The sequence below is a fragment of the Rhipicephalus sanguineus genome, chromosome 4 (genome assembly GCF_013339695.2).
Source record: "Rhipicephalus sanguineus isolate Rsan-2018 chromosome 4, BIME_Rsan_1.4, whole genome shotgun sequence".
Taxonomy (NCBI): Eukaryota; Metazoa; Arthropoda; class Arachnida; order Ixodida; family Ixodidae; genus Rhipicephalus; species Rhipicephalus sanguineus.
Window position 1 is genome coordinate 182,686,599 of NC_051179.1, and position 21,472 is coordinate 182,708,070.

The 21,472-nt window shown below is 46.6% G+C and overlaps 1 protein-coding gene across 1 annotated transcript; it reads right to left on the reverse strand.

The window, feature by feature from the left end:
• Nucleotides 1–14,833: 14,833 nt before the first annotated feature.
• Nucleotides 14,834–17,064, reverse strand: LOC125758422 (putative nuclease HARBI1). Its single transcript, XM_049415508.1, has 3 exons — nucleotides 16,370–17,064; nucleotides 15,542–15,800; nucleotides 14,834–15,006 (listed from the first exon to the last, which is right to left on the reverse strand). Exons 1-3 carry the CDS (start codon nucleotides 16,403–16,405, stop codon nucleotides 14,987–14,989), a joined length of 315 nt encoding a protein of 104 aa, XP_049271465.1. The 5' UTR covers nucleotides 16,406–17,064; the 3' UTR covers nucleotides 14,834–14,986.
• Between the last annotated feature and the right edge of the window lie 4,408 nt (nucleotides 17,065–21,472).

Sequence of the window (21,472 nt, forward strand, 5' to 3'; positions counted from 1 at the left end):
ACAATGAGGTGCTGCGTGCGGCAGGCAACTCTTTATTGAGGAAATACATTATGGGAGTTCAGTGCACTCAGTACCCTCTAAGAAGAGTTTGGCGGCATCGACTGGTTTTGAGACGCTTGTCATTTCCTAGTGGTTCTTCCGCTCCAGCAGGTTTAGTATAAGTCACGCAATGCAGCCACCGTAGATATTCCGGAAACTACACCGTACGGCGACGGCAGTGAGATCATGATGGGAGTGTGCTTGCCCTTGCTAACGGTGTAAATTATTCTTTGACCACTTAATACATCACTAACTAGGATGCATTCATGTCAGAGTGTTAGTCCTCTGTGTCTGATGAATCAGCTTTTGGTGAATTTCAATTCAGCAAGTGTCAAGAATTTACCTGAACGAACTTTATGCGCGCACGCACACACACACACACACACACACACACACACACACACACACACACACACACACACACACACACACACACACACACACACAAACACACGGACTACGCGCCCGGTCATGCGATAACGCCAATCGCGCCACGTGCTGCGCAGTAACTGTGCGTGCTGCCTACATCGCGCCTACAAAAGCGGCAACCGACGCGCTGGCAGGGGAGCTGGCAGCGGACTGGCCGGAGTGGCGGTGCCCGGAAGAGTGTGCGCGCGTGGTGCGCGGTCGTAGCGGTGAGGGCTGAGAGGCAGTGCGCGCGCCCGGAAGTCTTTCGGCGAGATCAACTTTTCTTATGTTGTTCTACAACGGCTATGTGAGTTGGTATAGAGGAGAACGGAGCGATTTCAACGCGTGCCGCCTTATTTGCATTGCGCGTCGGGCCATCTATCGCAAGCGCGGCGAATCAACACCCCCGAGACGCTACGCAAAGCAACCGCGAAACTTACGAAACTTACTCCGTCGGAGAGCGTGTTTTACGTTGTTTTCTAGCCTGTAGATTATTGCTATTTTTAGTGAAACGTCAAGGGCACCTTGCTCATGCAAGTCCACAATGTCTACAGTACGCGCTGTGCAGGCTGCGGAAGCAGCTTCGTCAGGTACGTACATACGCTGTTAAATTTGTAAAAAACGTCCGAGCTGTTCGTACGCGTGAGTCGTAATTGGCATGCAGCTTGCGGAAGAGTGAAACGATGTGTTCTTGCCGCATATTACAAGTTGAGCACAATGCTTTGTGACAAGTCATCATTTCAACATGCATCGCGTAATAATTAGTGTACGCTTGATGGTAGTTTCGCACAAGGTGATTTTTGTTTCATGAGCACTCTACCAATCAGGCCCGTAGCAAAGGGTGGGGGGATCCCTACAGGCCCGCCTCCACCGCCCTGAAATTTTAATGAGTCATGGTATTCTACCGAAAATAAGTAATGAAAATAGGCGTTTTTTTTTCAAATAGTCAAGGCTCTCAGCAAGTGGGTTCCTCCGAAAAAAATTCCTGGCGACTGTCCTGACTCATTCCTGGCGACGGGCCTTACAGTCACGTGTCGTGCTCACAAAAGCGTGCAATGACAAATCATCACTTTCAATATCGTTTATCGATCCCTTTTGGAAGCTATCTGCGTGATTTTAAAACTATAAGTATGATATTTTACAAGCGGAACTGTACTACTCTTAGTGAAGCCGATTTTGCGATGGGCGGGATCCTGCTGTATCTTATTAATGATGTGCTGTGCAACCATATGCTAAAAATTTAGCTGTTGAAGCTGGCGCTACTCCTGCGTCTGCGACGTAAGGGAAATCGGCGCGAGCACTGTTTAATTACGTGCCAATGCTATGTATTCCGTACAATCAATCAATCAATCAATCAATCAATCAATCAATCAATCAATCAATCAATCAAAGAACTTTATTTTCACCAAAAACAAGAACATTCACGGTGAAAAAACGGTGCAGATGCCCTGTGTTCAAATAAATTTGGGGAGATCAAACACAGGAATGAAAGCACGAAGTTCTGGCCAGCTGTCCAGGAACACCGTACCATTTACTACTTTTCGTAGACAGAAGCCTGCAATCTTGAAGGCACGAATTCCATTGAAAGCACTAAAGCTTAGTAGTAGGTTGAAAGTGGCAAAGCACGCTGCTTCCTTGTGCTTGAAGGCACAACCTTTCACTAAATTTTCTTCAAAATAGGCGCTGAAATGTAGCGGGTACTAAGTGCACCCCCACACAAAGCTTGCGTCTGCCTTGAACGCAGTCGGGTGCCACGCAAATAAGGTTCGTGAAATAGAATAGGTGGACATCACGCCAGAATACAGGCTGTTAGTCTGCTTACTCGCAGATTTTCACTCGGCTCCTAGTTTTACAGGGCGCGTTACAATTATCCACAGGCGGCGAAGTTGAAAACACCGCAACTGCACAATGCCCGCGAAGCGTTGTGATCGTCGCAGACATCCCTAGTATCCTCCTGCTGCACTGCTCGTTTTGGCATCCAAAGACGCTGCGGTGGTGCCCAGACGAGCTTTTATACGCGGAAGCAGCGTGAACGGGTACTTCTTCACGCTTTAAAGCCCCAGAGGATACCAAGGTGCATGCGCACCTTGGCATCCCAGCACAATATAGACACGTGCTCGTGACGTTGATACAGGCAGCAGTCGACGTGTCAAAGAATAAACTTTTGCTTGGGCGAACCTGTTCCCGGAAAAGGAAAAGTCACACTGCAAGCAATACACGCTGTAGGCTGATAGCGGCGATCAGAGCATCGGCCGTCGATAATCTGATCTGCACTAAGGCGTGTCCCTATTTATACATGCAGCATGGAGCATTCGAGCCTATAAGAAGATTTTAAACAAATTTGGAAGGTTCCCAGACATTAGGGCACGGCTTGCGCAAGGCAGAGGCTACGCGTTGTTAGATACGAACTGCGCACCGTTGCAGCATCCAGCTTTTCAGCGGATAAGTGCGGCATTCCCACAGAGGCAAGGGAGTGTGAGTCATCCCCAGAGCGACGCCTTCGCGCCAGAGCCGAGGTGGTTCGTATTCCACGTTCACCGATCCTGGGACGATGGCCTCACCGGGATGCAACATGATGAAAAGGACGCATTGCATCTCTAGGCGCGCGCTCTTACACGCAAGAGGGCAGTCCACCGGCAACAAGGCTCTGGGTCTCCCATTGGCCGAAAGTGACGCCACCTGTTTGGGACTGCCAATTGGACGAACCTGACATCATCTCGCCCCAGTTCTTGATTGGCTGGAAGTGACGTATGGGAAAGCTTTATAAGAAGCACAACCATCGAAAGCCGGGTGTGTTCTCCTGGCCGTGGTCCGCAGCGTACGAGATGCTGCCGGCCGAAACCATGTTTATCTGCAGTCTTCTCACCCTATTTTATTAATGCTCATATTGTAAATAAATCTAAGTTCTTCATCGCACTTCCGCGTCAATCAAGGCCAACTCCCGCACCTCAGCGGCGGGATGCAATAACTGGTGGCAGCGGTAAGGATGGACCCTCGATCCAAGAAGTTCTCAGCGACAGGGAACGGACTCCGGAAGGACTGAGCGTCTGGGTACGGCGAGTGAGGAAGCCTTCCAACCCGCAGAGTCCTGAGCAACTGGGAAGAAAGACAGAGTGGAGTCTTCGACCCAGAAAGTCCTGAGCAACTGGGAGCAGCTGACGGATGAACCAAATGGCATGGTGTTGCATCCGTGGGTGAGCGTGTGGTTTTTTTCCTTTTGATTCGCCAGACTTCAAAACTTGTGTGTTAATTTTGATTGTTCTGGGAATCGGGTGATTTGTCGCAACTGAGTGTTTGCACAAATTTAAGGAAACAGTTCGAACCACCGCTCAGAGCAGCTGAAATGGATCTGAGAAGGTTGACGAGGTCAGACCTGCTGTTGTTGTGCGATGAGTTGGGAGTGGATGTGGACAAGAATATGAAAAAACCAGCTATCCAAAAGGCAATTAAGGAAAGTGAAAATGACGATGAGAGTATTCGGATTGCTTGGGAAGTGTTGCAGGACGCGCAAAAGCGAGAGCTAGAGCGAGAAGAACGCTTGAGAGAACATGAGCGACAACAGCAAAAACACGAAAAAGAAATGGCTGAGATACAGGTTGAAATCCTGAAGTCGCGTGCAGCGGCGGGTATCGAAGGGGACAACCTTGTGAGACCAAGCGATGTCGAGCCATGTCGGATGGACCAGTGGATTAAACCCTACAAGATGGGAGAGGACATTGCGTTGTTCTTGGTCCATTTCGAGAGAACTTGCGAGAGGTGTAAATTTTCTCCGAGCACTTGGTCGCAGCGCTTAGTGACGTTGTTACCCTGTGAGGCGGCGAATGTAGTCGCAAGATTGAGTGTGACTGATGCGGAGGACTACGGGAAAGTAAAAGCAACGCTTTTGAAGAGGTACCGAATTTCCGCAGAAGCATTTAGGCAGCGTTTCAGAGACGCTAGCAAAAAGAGTAATGAGGACTACTCTGAGTTCGCGTACGGTTTGAAAACAAACCTCGTGGAGTGGCTTAAAGGAGCCGAAGTCTATCAAAGTAGAGACAAAATCGTGGAGTGTATATGTCTCGAACAATTCTACCACAGTATTCCACAGGCAGTGAGGCTTTGGATACAAGACAGAGATGGAGTAGATACGGTAGACAAGGCGGCGTTGCTAGCTGATGAGTATGTGATGCGGCGAAAGCTCACTACTGAAGACGAGCGTTCGCAAGGAAGAGATAATCAGGGAGGATTTATCTATCCCAAAAAGCAGAAACGGGAAAAAGCTATTGAGAGGGCCGAACCTGCGGAAAAGACACAGGAAGGGAACCACGATAACGGAGTTAGCAACACTCCCGAAGAAAAACAAAAGAAGGCTGACGCTCGAGAATTCGAGAAAAGACGGCCGTTCCGATGTTATAATTGCCAGGGTCTAGGTCACTTTGCTGCGGAATGCAAGAAAGAAAAGGCAGTAGTGCTTTCCTACGTGAACGAAAGCGAAGAAAGCTTTGAGCTTCTTCGTCCATACCTACAGGAGTTACGTATTAACGGAAAGACCTGTAGTGTATTAAGAGACAGCGGAGCAACCATGGACCTAGTTCACCCTTCTTTTGTAAGCGCAGAGGACTATACAGGGAAGGTAATCTGGATTAAATCAGTGCTAGAAAATCACAGCGTTTGCTTACCAATAGCGAGAGTCACAGTATCTGGTCCTTTCGGAGACCTGGAGACAGAGGCAGGCGTCTCGGAGGCACTGTCAATGAACTATCCTTATCTCTTTTCAAACCATTCGGAACGTTTGTTACGGGATCGTGGTCGAGAGTTCGGAGAGAAAACGGTGCAAGCATCCACGCGCTCGCCAGCCCGCCAAATCGCCGCTCAGCTGGCGGACGAAACAAGCATAGGGGCCAGACGTAAGGAAACGCATTCCCAACTGGAACCTAATGCCGCGGCGGAAAAAGCAAAGAGCGTGATAGATGAAGGGGCGCGTAAGTTGATTCCCGCTGAACACCGTCCCCGCCAAGCTATGGCGCCAGTTGAAATAACAAAAAAGGAGACCGGCTCCATACTTCCTCCTGGATTGAGTAGCGTTGTCTTGCCTCCTCTCAATGTAAACAGAATGCCCGTGAGCGCCGTGCGAAAGAGCGACCGGACGCTTACAACTTCAAACTACGAAGCGAAAGAATGCCATTCTATGCGGAACGTAAGCATTCGCAAAGAAGGAATGGAATTCATCCGCGTAGCTACACTTTGCGTGTGTATTATTCTAGTGTTTCTCATTATTCATTCAGTTTCTCTAAATTTTCTTTGCAACGACAATGGCATGCGGACCTTGTCGGCATTTGAGGAAAAATGGAAAGCTGTTTTGAAGGGTTGTTCGAATTTTTGTGTCAAAATTGAGCATAACGACAGTGTTGATTTCGAAAATGTACAAGCCTGGCGAGTCAAAGGTCAAGGGCCTGCGCTTGCGCATGGAGCAGCGCTATGTTGTTTTGTTTGTTTGACACACTTTGTCCAGGACGTGGGCCAAGGAAGTCATCGAACAACGGTCGCCGCCAGTGGGCTACAGGCTTCACCTCCGTTCTTCATGGCCAGCGAATTGTGTTCACCGGCCATTCCGAACTTCCGGGGCGGAATGGCCGGTGAACACCGCGGTGAATAGTAGAACTATTCACCGCGGTGAGAGGAGGGAAGTCGGGAGGATGGCGTCTTTCAGCCAAATGTAGGAGGAAGGACGCAGATTTCAGCACCAGTATTGACGAGGCAGCGGACCTAGGTGCGACGGTCTGTAACGTGGAAGAAGCGACTTTGCCTGGGGCCGGGAACGGCGGTCGCCGTCACTGTTCGGCGCGGTCGTTTCACACATAGGAACAAGGCTGGCGACAGTTGTTTGCGCGCGACCAGTAATGGCGGTGGTACCAGCAAAGGCCATCGGGACTAGTAGAACGGCGGCCGGAGTGATTAGGGCTAGGGCGGTAAGTTCGTGATGAAGGACGCGGCTGGTTTGTGCGGAAGGCGATGATTTGAGCTGTTAGTTGTTATACATTTCGGGTGAGCTCCTCATTCGCAGCCAGGAGACGCGCATAACTGTCGCCACTAGCTGTGCTGTTGGGCGAAGGGTTTTGAGGGTGACGAAGCGTGGCCACGGAGGGAAAAGCAACATCCATAATCTAGTCAGCCAACTGAGCCAGAGATTCCTTTGTTGATGCTACAGACGATGTCAGAATCATGCAGACCTGTGTTGGAAGGCGCTGCAGAAAAACTTCTTGAAGAAGAGCGGTGTTCGGAGACGCAGCGAGATCGGGCGCCAATGTTTGCATGCGACGCAGTAGGTCAGTAGGTTTACGATCGCCGAGCTCCTCTAATGTGAGGTGTTCTGCAGTCGATGCTGTTCGCTGTCGGTAGTGCGCCTGGTGAGGGCCTCCTTAAGGTGATCCTAAGGATGATCGGCTGGAGACAGTAGAACGTCGCGAGCGACCGCAGCAGTATGAGGCGGAAGCGCTCCGACGACATGGTCATACATGACCAACAGCGATGTGAGCCGATGACGACGGAGCAATGACTTCACGGTGATGAGCCAATGTTTCGAGTCCGACGACCAGAACTCAGGAAGGTTGAGAGCGGAAACCTCGGGCTCGCGGCGCTGCGGCGATGATAACGGTACCTGCTGAGAGGTCATGACTGTCGGCTTCGTGAAGGGCTGCAGTGCTCCAGTTTCTGGCAGATGTAGGACAAGCGAAGGGGTTGAGGCGAGCGCAAATCAGGTAGCGAGAGCGATCAGACGAAGTAGGCAGACACATGTCTATGCTGTCAGACCACAAATTATGCATTTCGTCTGTAACCATCTACACAGACGCGAACAAGCACACGCGCGACCGTCTCTTGCTGGTTGCTTCGTCGTCGTCGTCTTTTCCTGGTCAGATACTTGTATCCCGCGCTAGTGCGCTACAATGTCTTCCGTGGCTGACAGTCTCGGCAAGCCTTTACGTAATGGGTGAAGTACGTAATGGGTCTTGTATTCTCGCGAGCGTGAGGGAAAGTTCAAGGTCTCCAGCCGTCGGGTCGTCATGCAAAGTTCCAGAACCTCTTGACGTAATGCTGAAGGTACTAGAAGGCGGTAGTTGGCCCGGAGTGGCGAGAAGTTTTTCATTAGGAGAACGCCATTCCGCTAGAAAAACGACGCCAGTCCTGGCTTCAATACATTTGGAACAGCGGTGGCCTTGCCCACGAGGTATTCCACAAGGCTCTTGAGGTCCGGATCGGCTCGCTGTCGTTCGGTGAAGTCATCAGCACTTGAGGTTCCCCAGAAGTAGTCTACATCCTGGCCGTCCTGCGGCGGTGGGTCAAGGGGCCACGGGACAGGCAGTCGACGACAGAGTCCTTTCGTCCGGACTTGCAAAAGACGGTAATGTCGAATTCCTGACGTCGCAGACTCCACCATGCGAGGCGACCTGAAGGGTCATTTAAGCTAGCTAGCCAACACAAGGCGTGGTGGTTGCTCACAATTTTGAAAGGCCTGGCGTAAAGATAGGTGTGAAACAGTGGTGTAGCCCAGATGATGGCAAGGCACTTTTTTACAGCGAAAGCTCTTATGAGATCACAACAAGGGCCGTTTTTGGCGCCGTAGTTGTCCGCCGCTGCCGCCGCCTCAGGTGTCCGTAACCACTTTCGCTCGAAATAAGAAAAAAAAAACGAAAAAATTCGGCAGATCTCACGTACCGTGGGAGTCAATGTTATGCGAAGCATGCAGCGGGAAGGTGACTGTGGCGTAATTGTTTTACTGAGCGAAACGTTACGAAAGGATGCTAAAGATTTGTATAAATTTTATACGCACACATATATGTTGAAGAGCCGCATATGTGTTATAAACCAGTTGTTTACAGTTGGGTAACGCTGCCAACGGCAACGTGAGTAGTACCAACACCAGAAGCGGTAAGCTGATATGTAGTGCTTATACTTGTCCGTTATCGCGGAGAAAGCACGTACGTTTTACGAACCCGTGTGCATGTGTGGAAGGTGTTCCAAGAGTTCTTGAACAAGGTCATCATGACTGCTGGTCATGACTTGTTATCGGATGCGGTCGCGATCGCGGTGGCGAAGAGTCCGTGTGTAGTGAAATATGAGGTGTAGTACCGCTGTTAGAAATCGCGCATGCCTCGGTCATTTCGTCGACAAATTGTCTCTCTATAGAGCCGGCGACATGTCAGAATCTGAAGTCATCCATCGCGTTGGTGAGGTTTGGGTCGTTGAGGCTTGTAGGCCTGGATAGGGCTACGTTGACCAACATCAGTGGATGGCACTTGTCGTATTCGTAGACTACCTGGGCGTATGTGACCTACGTAGCCTATAGTCTACAAAGCGGCTGTTAATCAATCTGTCATCTTCGGTCAGCATGAGGCCATCGCCCAGCTTCGTAGGAAATGAAGAGGACACTGCGTCGTTCTGGCAGACTAAGTGCACTTTACGCTGCGATGGTGTGAATATCATACGTAACTATCGTTAATTATTCCTCCTGGGTAGAGCAATGGTTCAATATAGCTTGTTGAATTATAGGAATACAAATGGAATGCTTATTAGACTGTTATAAAAGTGGAGCCAACACAGGAATCATGGATGTTAATCCGATATGACGCCTGTATTGTAGGACAACATATGCAGTGTTTACTGATTTCTTGTAAATTAGATACCCAGCACCATAACCACAACGTTGCACCGCCATTACGCCTGCATGGGTTGTTTTTAAATGCGAAGCATTTCTTAGCGAACCTCAGGCACTTTGGGCGTTTCTATCTATCTATCTATCTATCTATCTATCTATCTATCTATCTATCTATCTATCTATCTATCTATCTATCTATCTATCTATCTATCTATCTATCTATCTATCTATCTATCTATCTATCTAGGCGCCTACGTCTGGGCGCTCTCCTGGGGCCGAATTCACAAAGCTTTCTCTTGCCTGCGCAATTTCTTAGCCACGAATTCTCGTATCTCGAGGGAATGCGATAGCAATGGTACGAATTTAACTTACTCGCCACTTTTGAGGGCAAGGAGGCAACGCGAAAGCCGATGAAACGACAAGGAAAGAAAGAAGTGCGCGCAGGTGATAGCAAGGCAGCACGCGAAGCGTCTAGCATCGAGGGTACACGATGATAGCGAATGTATTTTCGCCTGATTTTCGCTGTATCTCAGCTGCCAGTTCCGGGCGTCTGCTACAGCGCTTACGCGTTGCAGCAGACGTCCTGGGGTCTTGCGCGAAGCCAAGTGCTCGCGTTTCATGGATGACCATAGCTAACCAAAATCTAGTTGCTCGATGGCGTTAATAGTCCGTGTGCTATCTCGTCAAGTGCAGGCGAACAACGCTCCAGATGCACCGCATCTATAAACCACGCATAAATTGAAACATTGAAGGTTTGAAGGTGTGAGCGAAACGTCCCCCCCCCCTCGTTTACCACAACCAGTTTAGTTACATTTTCATGAAGCTGCGCTGCCACTCAACTAATTAGGCATGTTCGAGCACGGTATGGTGGTTGCCATTAGGGTGTTTTGTAGCTAGACGTAAAATGTTGCATTTCTTACAAAGATCTCAGTACAAGATATAGGAGCGGCTTTTGAGCCTACGGATAACGTTTGTACAGAAATATAAAGCAGCAGTAACAAAGGCATGATGCGCGTAATGCCGCAAGTTCAATTAACCGCAGCATTTTGACAGGGCCGGAATGCCAGAGCGATCGTATACGCTTAGATATGTGAACGCGTAAAACGAGGAAGATTCGTCGGGAGGTTTCTACGAGCTAATGCTTTTCAGAAAACACGGCGCAGTCACTTCGTCCTTGCGGAGTTTGCGTGAGCAAACATAAAAGAAGTGGCGTTCAGTTGTCTCGGCCTGAAGTGACATCACTACACGTGCGCCTGGATTCACAGGGCGCGCGTGCTGCGCGTTTGCACGATTAACAAAAAGAAAAAAAAAGAGACGGCGGTCGCGTTACTTACTAACGTCTATGGGAGCGAAAGCCATAGAAAAGCGAGCGAAAGTGTGATTGTGTTTATATATAAGAATCGAAGCAAATTAAGTGAGCAGTGATTTGTTTAGTGAAAGTTTATTTAAAAGACGATAATCGAAACAAATGGAATATTCAATTAGTGAAAGTGACATTAGTGACAGTCAATTAGCGATAGTTGATTAGTGATGTCGCACTCGATACAAAGTGCACGGTAATATAACCACACGTAATGGCTTTAACCTTCGAGTCACCTTAGGCAAATGCACTCGGATCCCGAGTTTTTTTTTCTCTTTTTGATCGACTTTCGCCGGACATTTTGCATTAGGTGTATTTCGAGGGAAAGATAATATATATACAATGAAGTAAGTGTGACAGTGGCAAGCTCTCTTGCGAAACACTGCAGCGGTGGTCGAGTCGTTACAGCGTCCGGCTGCAATGCGGGAGGTACTGTGTTCGATTCGCAGTGTCGCCAAGCACTCACGTACTTTTTTTATGGAAAAACAGATAGCAATGCCTGAGGGTATGTGTTTCGGGCACTCGTTTTTTGATAACGTGGCCTTTCCGCTCTCTTCTTTCACTCCCCTTTAGACCCCAGAACGCTGCGCCGTGCTCCCTCACGGATCACAGAAATAAAATTACTTTTTTTTTCTCTAACCACTACTATCGCAAGAGCGCCCAGTCCCGAAACCCAATTATCATACCTGGGCATTACTTTTCACGACTCTGGCTATTCGAGCGCCGGTCAGACATCACGGTGTTTTCAAGAACATCAATAGACACGCGGCGGCCAAACTGCTTGCGGCCAAGATGACTGCCTTTGTCGGGACATGTTTCCGTGCTAGTTGGGTGGCATTCATTCCACGCAGCAGCGCAAAACGACAGGAACAGCGAGAAAAGACACACACACACAGTGATGTGTTTTCTCTCTCGGTCTCTGTCGTGTTACGCAGCTCCGTGTAATGCCTCTGTCAATGGTTCTAAAGAACTCCACCAGGCCATCGAGTTCTGAGGAGAGGGCAAAGCAGTAGGCCTGCAAAAAAATTACGGCAAATTCATTTGCGTCATTAAGGGCTACTCTTCCCTTTGTAAGTACTTAAAAATTTTAAACCCGAGTTCATTCTTTATCAACAGCAGTTAAAGTATAGATGACAGGTGGACAGACAAAAATCCGCGTATTCAGCTTGACTAGTTTTGTGCCCTAAATAGAATTGGCAACAGGTATGACAATACGTAGAAATACCACGCACATATGTAAAAGTATGTGCAGCCACGACGAGCGAAAGCTTGGTTATGCTGGTTTGAAGTCGACTACTCTATTCTACATATTCAACAAACGCAATCTGTAGAAGCAATGTTACACGGAGGAACTGTCCTATAAACTTATTTTTGCTGGTTGGTTGCATAGTTTTCAACTTCTTGCTCAGAACTGTACGTTGGAAAATGAAACATCTAGTTTGCATGCACACATTTTATGTAATGTTACATTCATTTTTGCACAGTAGGAAACATACTTGAGAAATGAAAATGAGATTGAAAAAGGAGAACTAGAAAGCAAATAGCAAAATTCCTATAAAAGTTACAGTAAACAAAATAACGTAAGTTTTTGTTTCAGATACATGCATACACATACATACATACATACATACATACATACATACATACATACATACATACATACATACATACATACATACATACATACATACATACATACATACATACAAATATACATACATACATACATACATACGTTGAGGTGTAGTTAATAGGATGAACTGCTATAAAACAACAATGCTGATACACTCAGTCTTGAGCACATGAGGTTTCAAGGCAGTAACGTACGAGAGAAATCTCTCACCACTTTTATGTGCCAACTCGGCATTTCTCGAACCCTTCTGGAACAATTTGATGCACATTTCCTGCTGCTGCCCACTCACAAGCAATTTTTATACATTTGGTGGGCGGCAACCCATGACGATATATAAGAAAAGAGCCCCTGATAATGTGATGCCAAGGAAAAGCGCAATGCATCACATTTTGGTATATGTCTGCAATATGACACATAGTTTATTTACATAGTCGGGCACATTGACAACACTATAACAAGCCATGTTAGGTGACGTGGGCTGAAAAATTGGCACAGGTCGGACAAATTCTGGACCAATACATACATAAAACAATTCGCTGTTACTAAGCTCCTCGGTACAAAAAATGCTGTTGTTGACATGTCAAGACCCTATTGCTTCTCCTGAAAACACTCCTCAAAAAGGTTTAAAAGTGTGCACATTGAGAGACTGCTGTATAGCAGTCTCTCATTTCGCTCGAAAAAAAATTTCAATGCACTTCTGGACAAGGCATGTGATGTGAAGCTTCAGTGCCTTGCATGTATATCTTGCTGCTGGCCTCAGCTGCAATGTTTATCAGCAGAAATGTGCAGAATAACATTTTATAATGTACCACGATGAAGTAATTATGTTTCAGGCGCATAAAACATGGACAACAATAACACAATTTAAAAACATTTACCTGGCACAGTTTACAGAATCTTAAATACATTTTCATGGAGCAATCACAGCTTATTTGATGATAGTAGTAATGGTTATCAGCCTAGAAATTTGTTTGAAGTCGTCAGTTTCAAGATTAGAGTATACCAACAGCCTTCTTCAGGCTAAACCATTGTACAGACGCAACAAAAGGCATAAGTAAATGCATGCTATAATCACCCTACAAAAAGCAATAAATACTTTCAGCAGTAAAATGAGCAAAGCTGCATAGATGATAAACTATTTGCAGAGTATACAATTACATAATGGAGAAACCTATGGCAACAAACACTATATGAAAAAAAATTAAAACTTACACAGTACATGCAGAGAGGGTGACTGTTGAAGAGGACAGACAGGCGACGGGATAACATTACACAGGTGCTAAAACTTGTTGGACGTACTAGGAATAGTGACGCTCCTCTTGCATCTAAATATTCCGTGGAGAAGGACTTTCCAGAGCTTATATAAACAGAAAATCATTTGTACTATACTAATGCGCGTATCCTGAACGACTATATCGACCAAGTGCAAAATTACCCGCTTCAATGGTTTCATTCTTGCACTACCAAACATGAAAACACGGTTTTGGTTGCCGACCATGGCTGCTGTTTCTAATGGCAGTGAAATGCAGAGACACACATGCACTTTGATTTACGAGCATGTTAAAAATTCAAGGTAGCCGAAATTAATTTGCACACTACTACTAGAGTGTGCTGTACATTAATGTCAAGGTTTTGTATATTAAATGCAGAATTTAATTAATTTTGAATCCTCAAGTGCAAGGAATTGCTGAATGATGCACTGCTCAAAAATTAAACTGCAGCTGTGCAGATTCTCACCATACAATTCAAACTGTTCCAGATATCACAATGCATTCTGTCTGTTGACGTGCACATTGAACAGCAGGACACAGTCACTGGTAGTCGCTGTCTACTTGTTGGCCTTGTGCGTTTTGTCCGAGATACACTGTACAATTGATGACAGTTAGGCACCTGATCCCGTGGTACTGCTGGAACATAGAAAAATGCAGATGATTGTTACAACCGTGCTATGTGTAAAACTGGACAACTGATATGTGCTAGAAACTCCAGCTCTCGTATTTTCAGAAGCCGATGACAAGTATTAAGAAATATTAAAAACAACAAAAAAGGTCTGAACATAGAGCCACCAACAATGAAGTCTTTGAAAAAATATTTTATGATATAAATGTATAACTACGATGTTCATTTTGAAGGCAACAAACTTCTGCCTAATAGTGAGACATAAGCCAATAAAGTATCTTCTATTTCGACTTTACACTAGGTGCAAGAAGCCGACCACAAATGAGTTCACTGTGCTACACTCTAAGAAAAAATGAAGTATTTGGGGAGTATTGCCACCCCACAACTACACTCGTCATCCATCTCACGTACTTTCCTCGTGTTACCACCGCGCGTCATTAGAGTGACAACATTCTTGATAGGAAAGTGCCAAGAGCCAGGTTTTCAAAAAAGAAAACCCGAGGAAGCAAGATTACGTTACTGTTGTGTGGCAGAAATACTAAAAAATACTCTATTTTTTCTTAGAGTGTACTCATGTATTGCTATGTTACAAGACAACAGCTATTGTTCATCACTTTAACGTTATCTAACATAGCCACGTCATCATACAGTGTGCAGGAACAATTTTGCAGACTAGAAAGCACAAAGCACTTGCGGATTATGCGTGTTTTTGTTTCTCAAAGCCGTTTTTCCTACCAAAAGTACACTTTGAAAAAAAAATGCACTTGATTAGGAGAAGTGATTGTGAGCAACAAACGCACTCATAATCCACAAATGCATGTTAATAGGCTCTTATGGTTTCCACAAACACTCACCATCATCACTATTGCTGTCAATGCCATGCCGGACGGATATGCTGTGTCGTGCTCAGAACACCAAAGGTGCACTGTATGACTTGTCTTGCATGGGTGGGGGCTGCACTGCACTGCTGCTCACCTGGGCCAGCCACGGACAGGAGGGTGAGCACCCATGGCTCTCAGGCATAGGGAGAGTCACCTTCAGAGATCAACAAGCGTGTATTCAGGTCAAATACGATTTGTAGAAATAACCGTGCGACTATGCAATTGTGCTGAGAACATGTACGACGGAAATGCAACATATGCAACAACACTGAAAAAAAGATGAGCTTTTAAAAAAAATGCGCATTTACTGCTCCTGTGTTGCCTGAGCTCTTTCTCCCTGCATGTTGCGAACAGCCAGGCGATTTTCACCCACTTGCTATTTCCACACAGAGCACTTGATACAGTCAGTGCGTCACAAGCACAAGAGTTCAATAAGCAATAAAAGTATTTGTGCTATTTCAAAAGCACAACTTTCCAGTCTCACATGTATGAAGTAAAATTCATCAGCTGCAGACTTTACACTTGCGACATTGTCAATTCCATCATAGTTTGCTTCTCCTTAAGTGTCCAATTAGCATTGGTGTGCGAAAATAATACAAGCATCCACTGTTACTAACAATGTTTGGGTTGTGAAGGTGTGTACATTAACCGGTGTTTACTGTACCATCTGTACTTTAAAAAAAACTAACCTAGCAACCAGCCATTAGGCAGTTTTCTGCCCTTGAAGCTCCCAGGCAGAGCACAGTCCATCCAGATGAGGCTGCCATGCGTGCTTCCAGGCCCCTTTGAGGTCGGCTGGATGATGACACCCCTACCGTTGCAAAAGACTTGTACATTTAGGGAGCACAAGTCCTTCCTATTTCTGTACATGTGCTCCAAGTCATAAGGTGGCTTGATTTGCCAGTGCTTGCAATCGATGGATTCCAGGACCTTACGAAAGTCTGCGATCTGTGAAGAGGCCAAACAGGATATATTAAAAAACCACCATTGAAAGCGCTCTTAATACATATTTGGCAGTAGCACAAAAACTATCACTTAGTCAAAGATATCAAATATGCCATATTCAATCTGCAACAAACTGAAGCTCCATGTAAGCTTTACATACCGTAAGATATATATGTCCTGTTAAAGTATAGTGCTGCCACAGCAGTAATCTTCTATACAAGTAATTTTGCAATATAAAGGGAATCCCTGAAGAAGTGCTACATGTCTCCTGGAGAATAAATTCGCATCAAATATTTTTCTCTCAACTATCAAGCGTGGTAAACAGACAGGCTCCTCTAATGACCAGATAATAACCTGCTTAACCCAAATCATAAACACTGCTGGTGTAAGTGCTCATATTCGAATATATGTATATTGGCCATATATACGTATATACAAAGCGGTAGTAGTGCATTTTTCATACTGGAACTTAACATGGGGTGACATTACATCTGCTGGGATGAAAAACTTACAAACGTACGTTATAGCGCTACACGAATAATAACGAAATTAGTTGCGCAAGTTCAACTCACCGATGGCACAACGATATTAGCAGCCGTCAGCGTCATCGGGAATCGAATGTGCTCTGCAGCCACAGGCAAAAGACGTCTGTGGACTGGAAGCTGCCGTTGACGTAGAAATGCAAGGCAACCAAGACGTGTACGTCCACTGGTGAAGCGTGACCAATCGCCGTGGGCCGCTGTAGTCAAGGCTCCAGTGCCGTGCAGAACGACAGGACAGATGGACTCCAAAACCTGTAGTTAGCCGGTGCTGGTCTACGACTTCATCCAAGGCAAGGCACCAGTGAGAAGTGTGTTCTGTCCGAAGCGAAGCGTGACGTCCACGTGCTTTCGCTGCCAGGTACAAGTCCAAGTTTTCACCGGAGAACAGTCAAGGCGTACTGCCAAAGCAGCCACATTTACAGCAGAATGTCTCGGCGCGCGACTTCGGTTCGACACGCTATGACGTTCGGATTACAGTTATCACAACAAGGAGAAGAAACGAGTTAAAAAAGAAAGCGCCAAGCCCAGCGCCAAATCCTTAAAGCCCTCATAAAGCACCATCGCAACTTCGTAGGGCGAAACACGGTTATCAACGCTTTTAATCTTCTGTCACACGGGCACAGCCTCTTCACAAGTCTTGGAAATGTCAACACAGCACCACTGTTCACAACGCACATCGTTTCACTCCCGAACACTGCATTTGCCTGGACTGCTTACAAGAAAATAGAAGCGCACGGGCTAACTCGTGGCGATGCAAGAACCAAATACAGAGCGTAGTCGTAGTTCATGCGTTACCGTGCGAGCACGGAATCACTCAAGTAACGTGCCGAAATGTTGCCAATTCGAAATGCCGCACTGCACCTTACTGAGACACTGGAAAGCGAAGCAAACGAACTGTTACCAACACTCAAACACGCACTGCAGGCTCCTCGAGTGCTAGTTACCGTCGGTACACAGGCGCCGATCCCCGCTTCATAAACACACCGAGGCACAGGATTCGATACGCTTCACCGCACACCAAGAGACACTGCCGTCGGTCTTCACACGGCTTGCGCGCACCGAAAAAGCAGCGGTATTCACAGCACATCCAGTTGAACGCTGAAGGAACCCTAGCGTTTGCGAAAATCGGCACAGACACACACAGTTTACGGCGCCATGTTGTTTTCGCGAACTGCGCAGTAGGAGCAAGCGCTAAGAGAGCTCACAAAAACCTCTTGCGCGTTTTTCACGGCGAGATAAAAATTTCTCTTATGTTCGAGGGGGAAGATATGACGAACACGACAGGAGCGCGCGATGAAAGAAGTGTTTTGTCAACGCCATAAGATGACCTGATGTAGAGAGTACTGCTTCCCAACCAATCACAAGCTGCGCCTCTCGCCCAAGCCGTCTTCTGCTAGCGTTTGTCGTCTGCTACGATAGGAGCCTGCAGCGGGGGTTTCGCCTTGTCTACGCGATGATTTCCAGGTCGCGCTGACGCTTCTGAGAACAAAATACATATATGAGTGGGTGAATCCACCTTTAATTGATATTCTCACGCCAAGTTAAATGGCAGTTAATAATCAAAGGGACATGAATTCGGCAAAGGTTTATTTATACTCGAGAATCGTGAGCATTCGCACTTATTTTCGATGTCATTTCAAATTACTGGAGCCATTTCTTTCTGACTACTTGCCATATAAACGCGTTCCGTTTCGGTTTCCGAACAATGAAGGTCGAAAAGCTCGATTTGTTTGTGATTTGATGCATAATCACGCACATCTGTAATATGCTGTGATTTGCAATGTACGAGCTCGCTCTGGATCGGCCCAAAGTGCATAGCGACAGCTGCATTTCGGAGATCGTGCCTATTGGTTAGTTAAAGCCAATCCAACTAGACAAGTTATGGAATCACATAATATGCTTTAATGACGGCTAACTGAAATGCTCCGCTCAATTTTATTTCCAATAACGTGCAGCTGATGTGCTCCTCTGAACCTCTTTGGTTGTAATTTCGATCAATGCTGCTTACATCATCATAGGTTGGACGTCTCATTGGAGGAAGTAGGACGCAACACAACAACATAACAAAAAAATGTTGACCAAATACCGCGCCGCTCTCGACTTCATCGACCTTTCATGTAGAACTTTGGTTTTAATCCAATCACAAGCCTTTACATGCATACTTTTTCGCCATTGACACCCAACAGGCTTCTTTAATTACTGCGAGTCTCAGGTTATTGGACGACTGCGAGTGCCAATACTGTCCATAGCGTACAAGCGAAAGAACACACGAAACTCAAAGCGCCGAAATAAATTAAAACGTACCAGCAATCATCAAGTAGCCTTACATGGCCGTGAATTAGCTTAAAATCAGCCGCGGCATCCAGCTACCCGCCGCACTTGCACGTTCTAAACAGCCATATTGTTCGTAAGGGTGGTCCGGACCACTCTTGGGATTTCCTCGTAGCCACGCTGTTTCTGCGCAATTTTTTTGCTTCGTGAATCCACTTACGAGCCTTTTTCAGTGACGTCACCAAATATAGCAACTGCATCACCATCGCTGGCATGCTCCTTGACAGTCGCAGCGCGCTTTACCGCAGCGGCCGATGTGATAACGACGGCTCTTACGACGTTTTTTTCGCTTCGTGAATCGACTTACGCGACAAAATTTCTCTTACGCGACAATTTGCTCGTAAGTGAGCTTTGTGAATTCGGCACCTGGTCTTCTCCATAACATGTAATATACTAAAATTGGTACAGCAGGGGATCAGTGTATGACGAACACGATTCACTGGTCATGACATGTATAACGCAAAATACCTGTCGCTTACGTCATGGAACCCTTTCTCTCAGTCACGTGTGGCACATACCCGCATACCAGAGTTCATGTTATTCGGGTATGTGCCACAGGTGATACAAAGTCTCAACCAACAGAGTAACCACGAACACACACATTGAAACGCAAGGAAATTGATAATAATAACAATTGATGGGGTTTCCTGCCCCAGAACCACGATATTATTATGAGAGATGTCGTAGCGAGGGGCTCCAGAAATTTTTACCATCTGGTATTTTTTAACGTGCATCGAGATCCCACAGAACACGGGCATCTACCATTTTGCCTCCATCGAAGTCCGACCGCCGCGGCCGGGATCGAACCCGCGACCTTCGGGTCAGCAGCCGAGCACCGTAACCGCTACACCACCACGGCGGACGCAAGGATAGTGAGGAAGCTGAAGACTGAAGCCCCCTGGAAGGACGCTCAACTACCATACACTCGTTCACGTGGTCCGCAAAGTGGACCACGCCGTATAAGCAAACACTGGGGTCAATGCTTTCTACAAAAAAACCTGCCGAGGGAGCCAGACCTCTCAACATTACCGGTGACTTCAACATTGATTTATCAAGACCCAACAACGCCTGGTCTTTATACTGTGCGAAAGAAGGCTTGAATGTGGATGGGGCATCAAGAAACCTCGCTGCCACGTTCAGGACCGGAGGCATCATAGATCGTTTCATCGTAAGAGGCATCCAGGATTTCCACCAGCTGTGCTATACCTCGCACTTCACTACACTTAGACCCCTCGTAGCCGCGATCACGAACGGATCCGAATAATAAGTCCGGTTCAGCTGCTGGTGCTCACTGATCACGGTGATGATGACCTTGTTCAAGCACTGTCGAGAATCCCTTATACACATACACACGGGTTCGTGAAACGAGCGTGCTTTCTCCGTCATAACGGACAAGTATAAGCATAACAACTGTAACGCAACTGTAACAACTGCAAGTGTGACTGTAACAAACGTGCAGTGCCTCTGCGCGTGCCACTCGGCTGTGTGTATATCCAGGGAAACTTTGCTGAATGAAGCTTAGTTGCACGTAACGCCTGTCCCGTGCATATATGTTTCTTCTTTGTGCTGTTAGGAGACGCGCTATCCAGTATTGAAGAATATAAGCACTACATGTCAGCTTACCGCGTCTGGTGTTTGTAACACCCATGTTGCTGTTGGCATTGTTACGCAACTGTAAACAACTGGTTATATAATACATATGCGACTCTTTAACATATGAGTGTGCGTATATCACTTCCACATTTCTCTAGCGTCATTCCGTAACGCTTCGCTCAATGTAAAAAATTACGCCACAGTCACCATCCCGCGCATGCTTCGCATAGCATCGATTCCCACGGTACGTGGGATCTGCGGAATTTTCCAAACTAGTTTGTAGACCTGGCGTGGCTTTGTGGTAGAATACATGATTGCCACGCAGAATGCTTGGGTTCGATTCCAACTGGGATCCTGATTTTTATTCTTTCCATTCATTGGGTCAACGCTGCCGATGTTAGTTTTTCTTAATGCTCTCGCATTTAAATTATCAATGTCGGTTCTCGCCGTTCCTGGGTAGATATAAACTGTCAATCACCTGTGGCGCATACCCGTACACCGCGGCCGGTGGTAAACGGGCATGTGCCACACGTGTCTGGAGGAAAGGGTTTGAGGACGTGCGCGACAGGATTTTGACGTTATTCATGTCGTGACCACACAGTCATATTCGTAAAGTCCTCTTACCTTCCCATGCTAATTTTTGTCTACACGAAGTTAAGGAGGCGAACACGAGAGCACCCAGACGTAGGCGGCTAGATAGATAGATAGATAGATAGATAGATAGATAGATAGATAGATAGATAGATAGATAGATACGTAAATAGAAACGCTCAAAGTGCCAGAGGTTCGCTAATAAATGCTTCGCATTTAATAAGAAAGAAATTCCAGGATGGAACGAGGCTCGAATCTGGGCCCGCCGCGTGGTAGCCCAGTGTTCAACCTCAGAGCCATGCCGGTGCTTGAAACTGCTTTGCAAAAAGGCTCCATACAGGCTTCATGTCGGGAACGAACCACGTTGACATATGTAATGTAGCGTGGTAGAAGAGTAAAACATCAAACAGGCGTCACACAATGCGAATTCTGTAATCAGGCTTCACAAAATGCCCACTGTGCAAGGAGTGAGTTGTTGAATGCTTCTAACCCATTACAAAGGGCTTTGCCGTAATTCTTCATCGCCACCAGCCACAGCATCAACAAAGTGCACATAATGCCTTAGAGGTGCTTAGCGGGTGCCACAGTTCTCCACAGAATGACAAAAAGTGCGTAGTG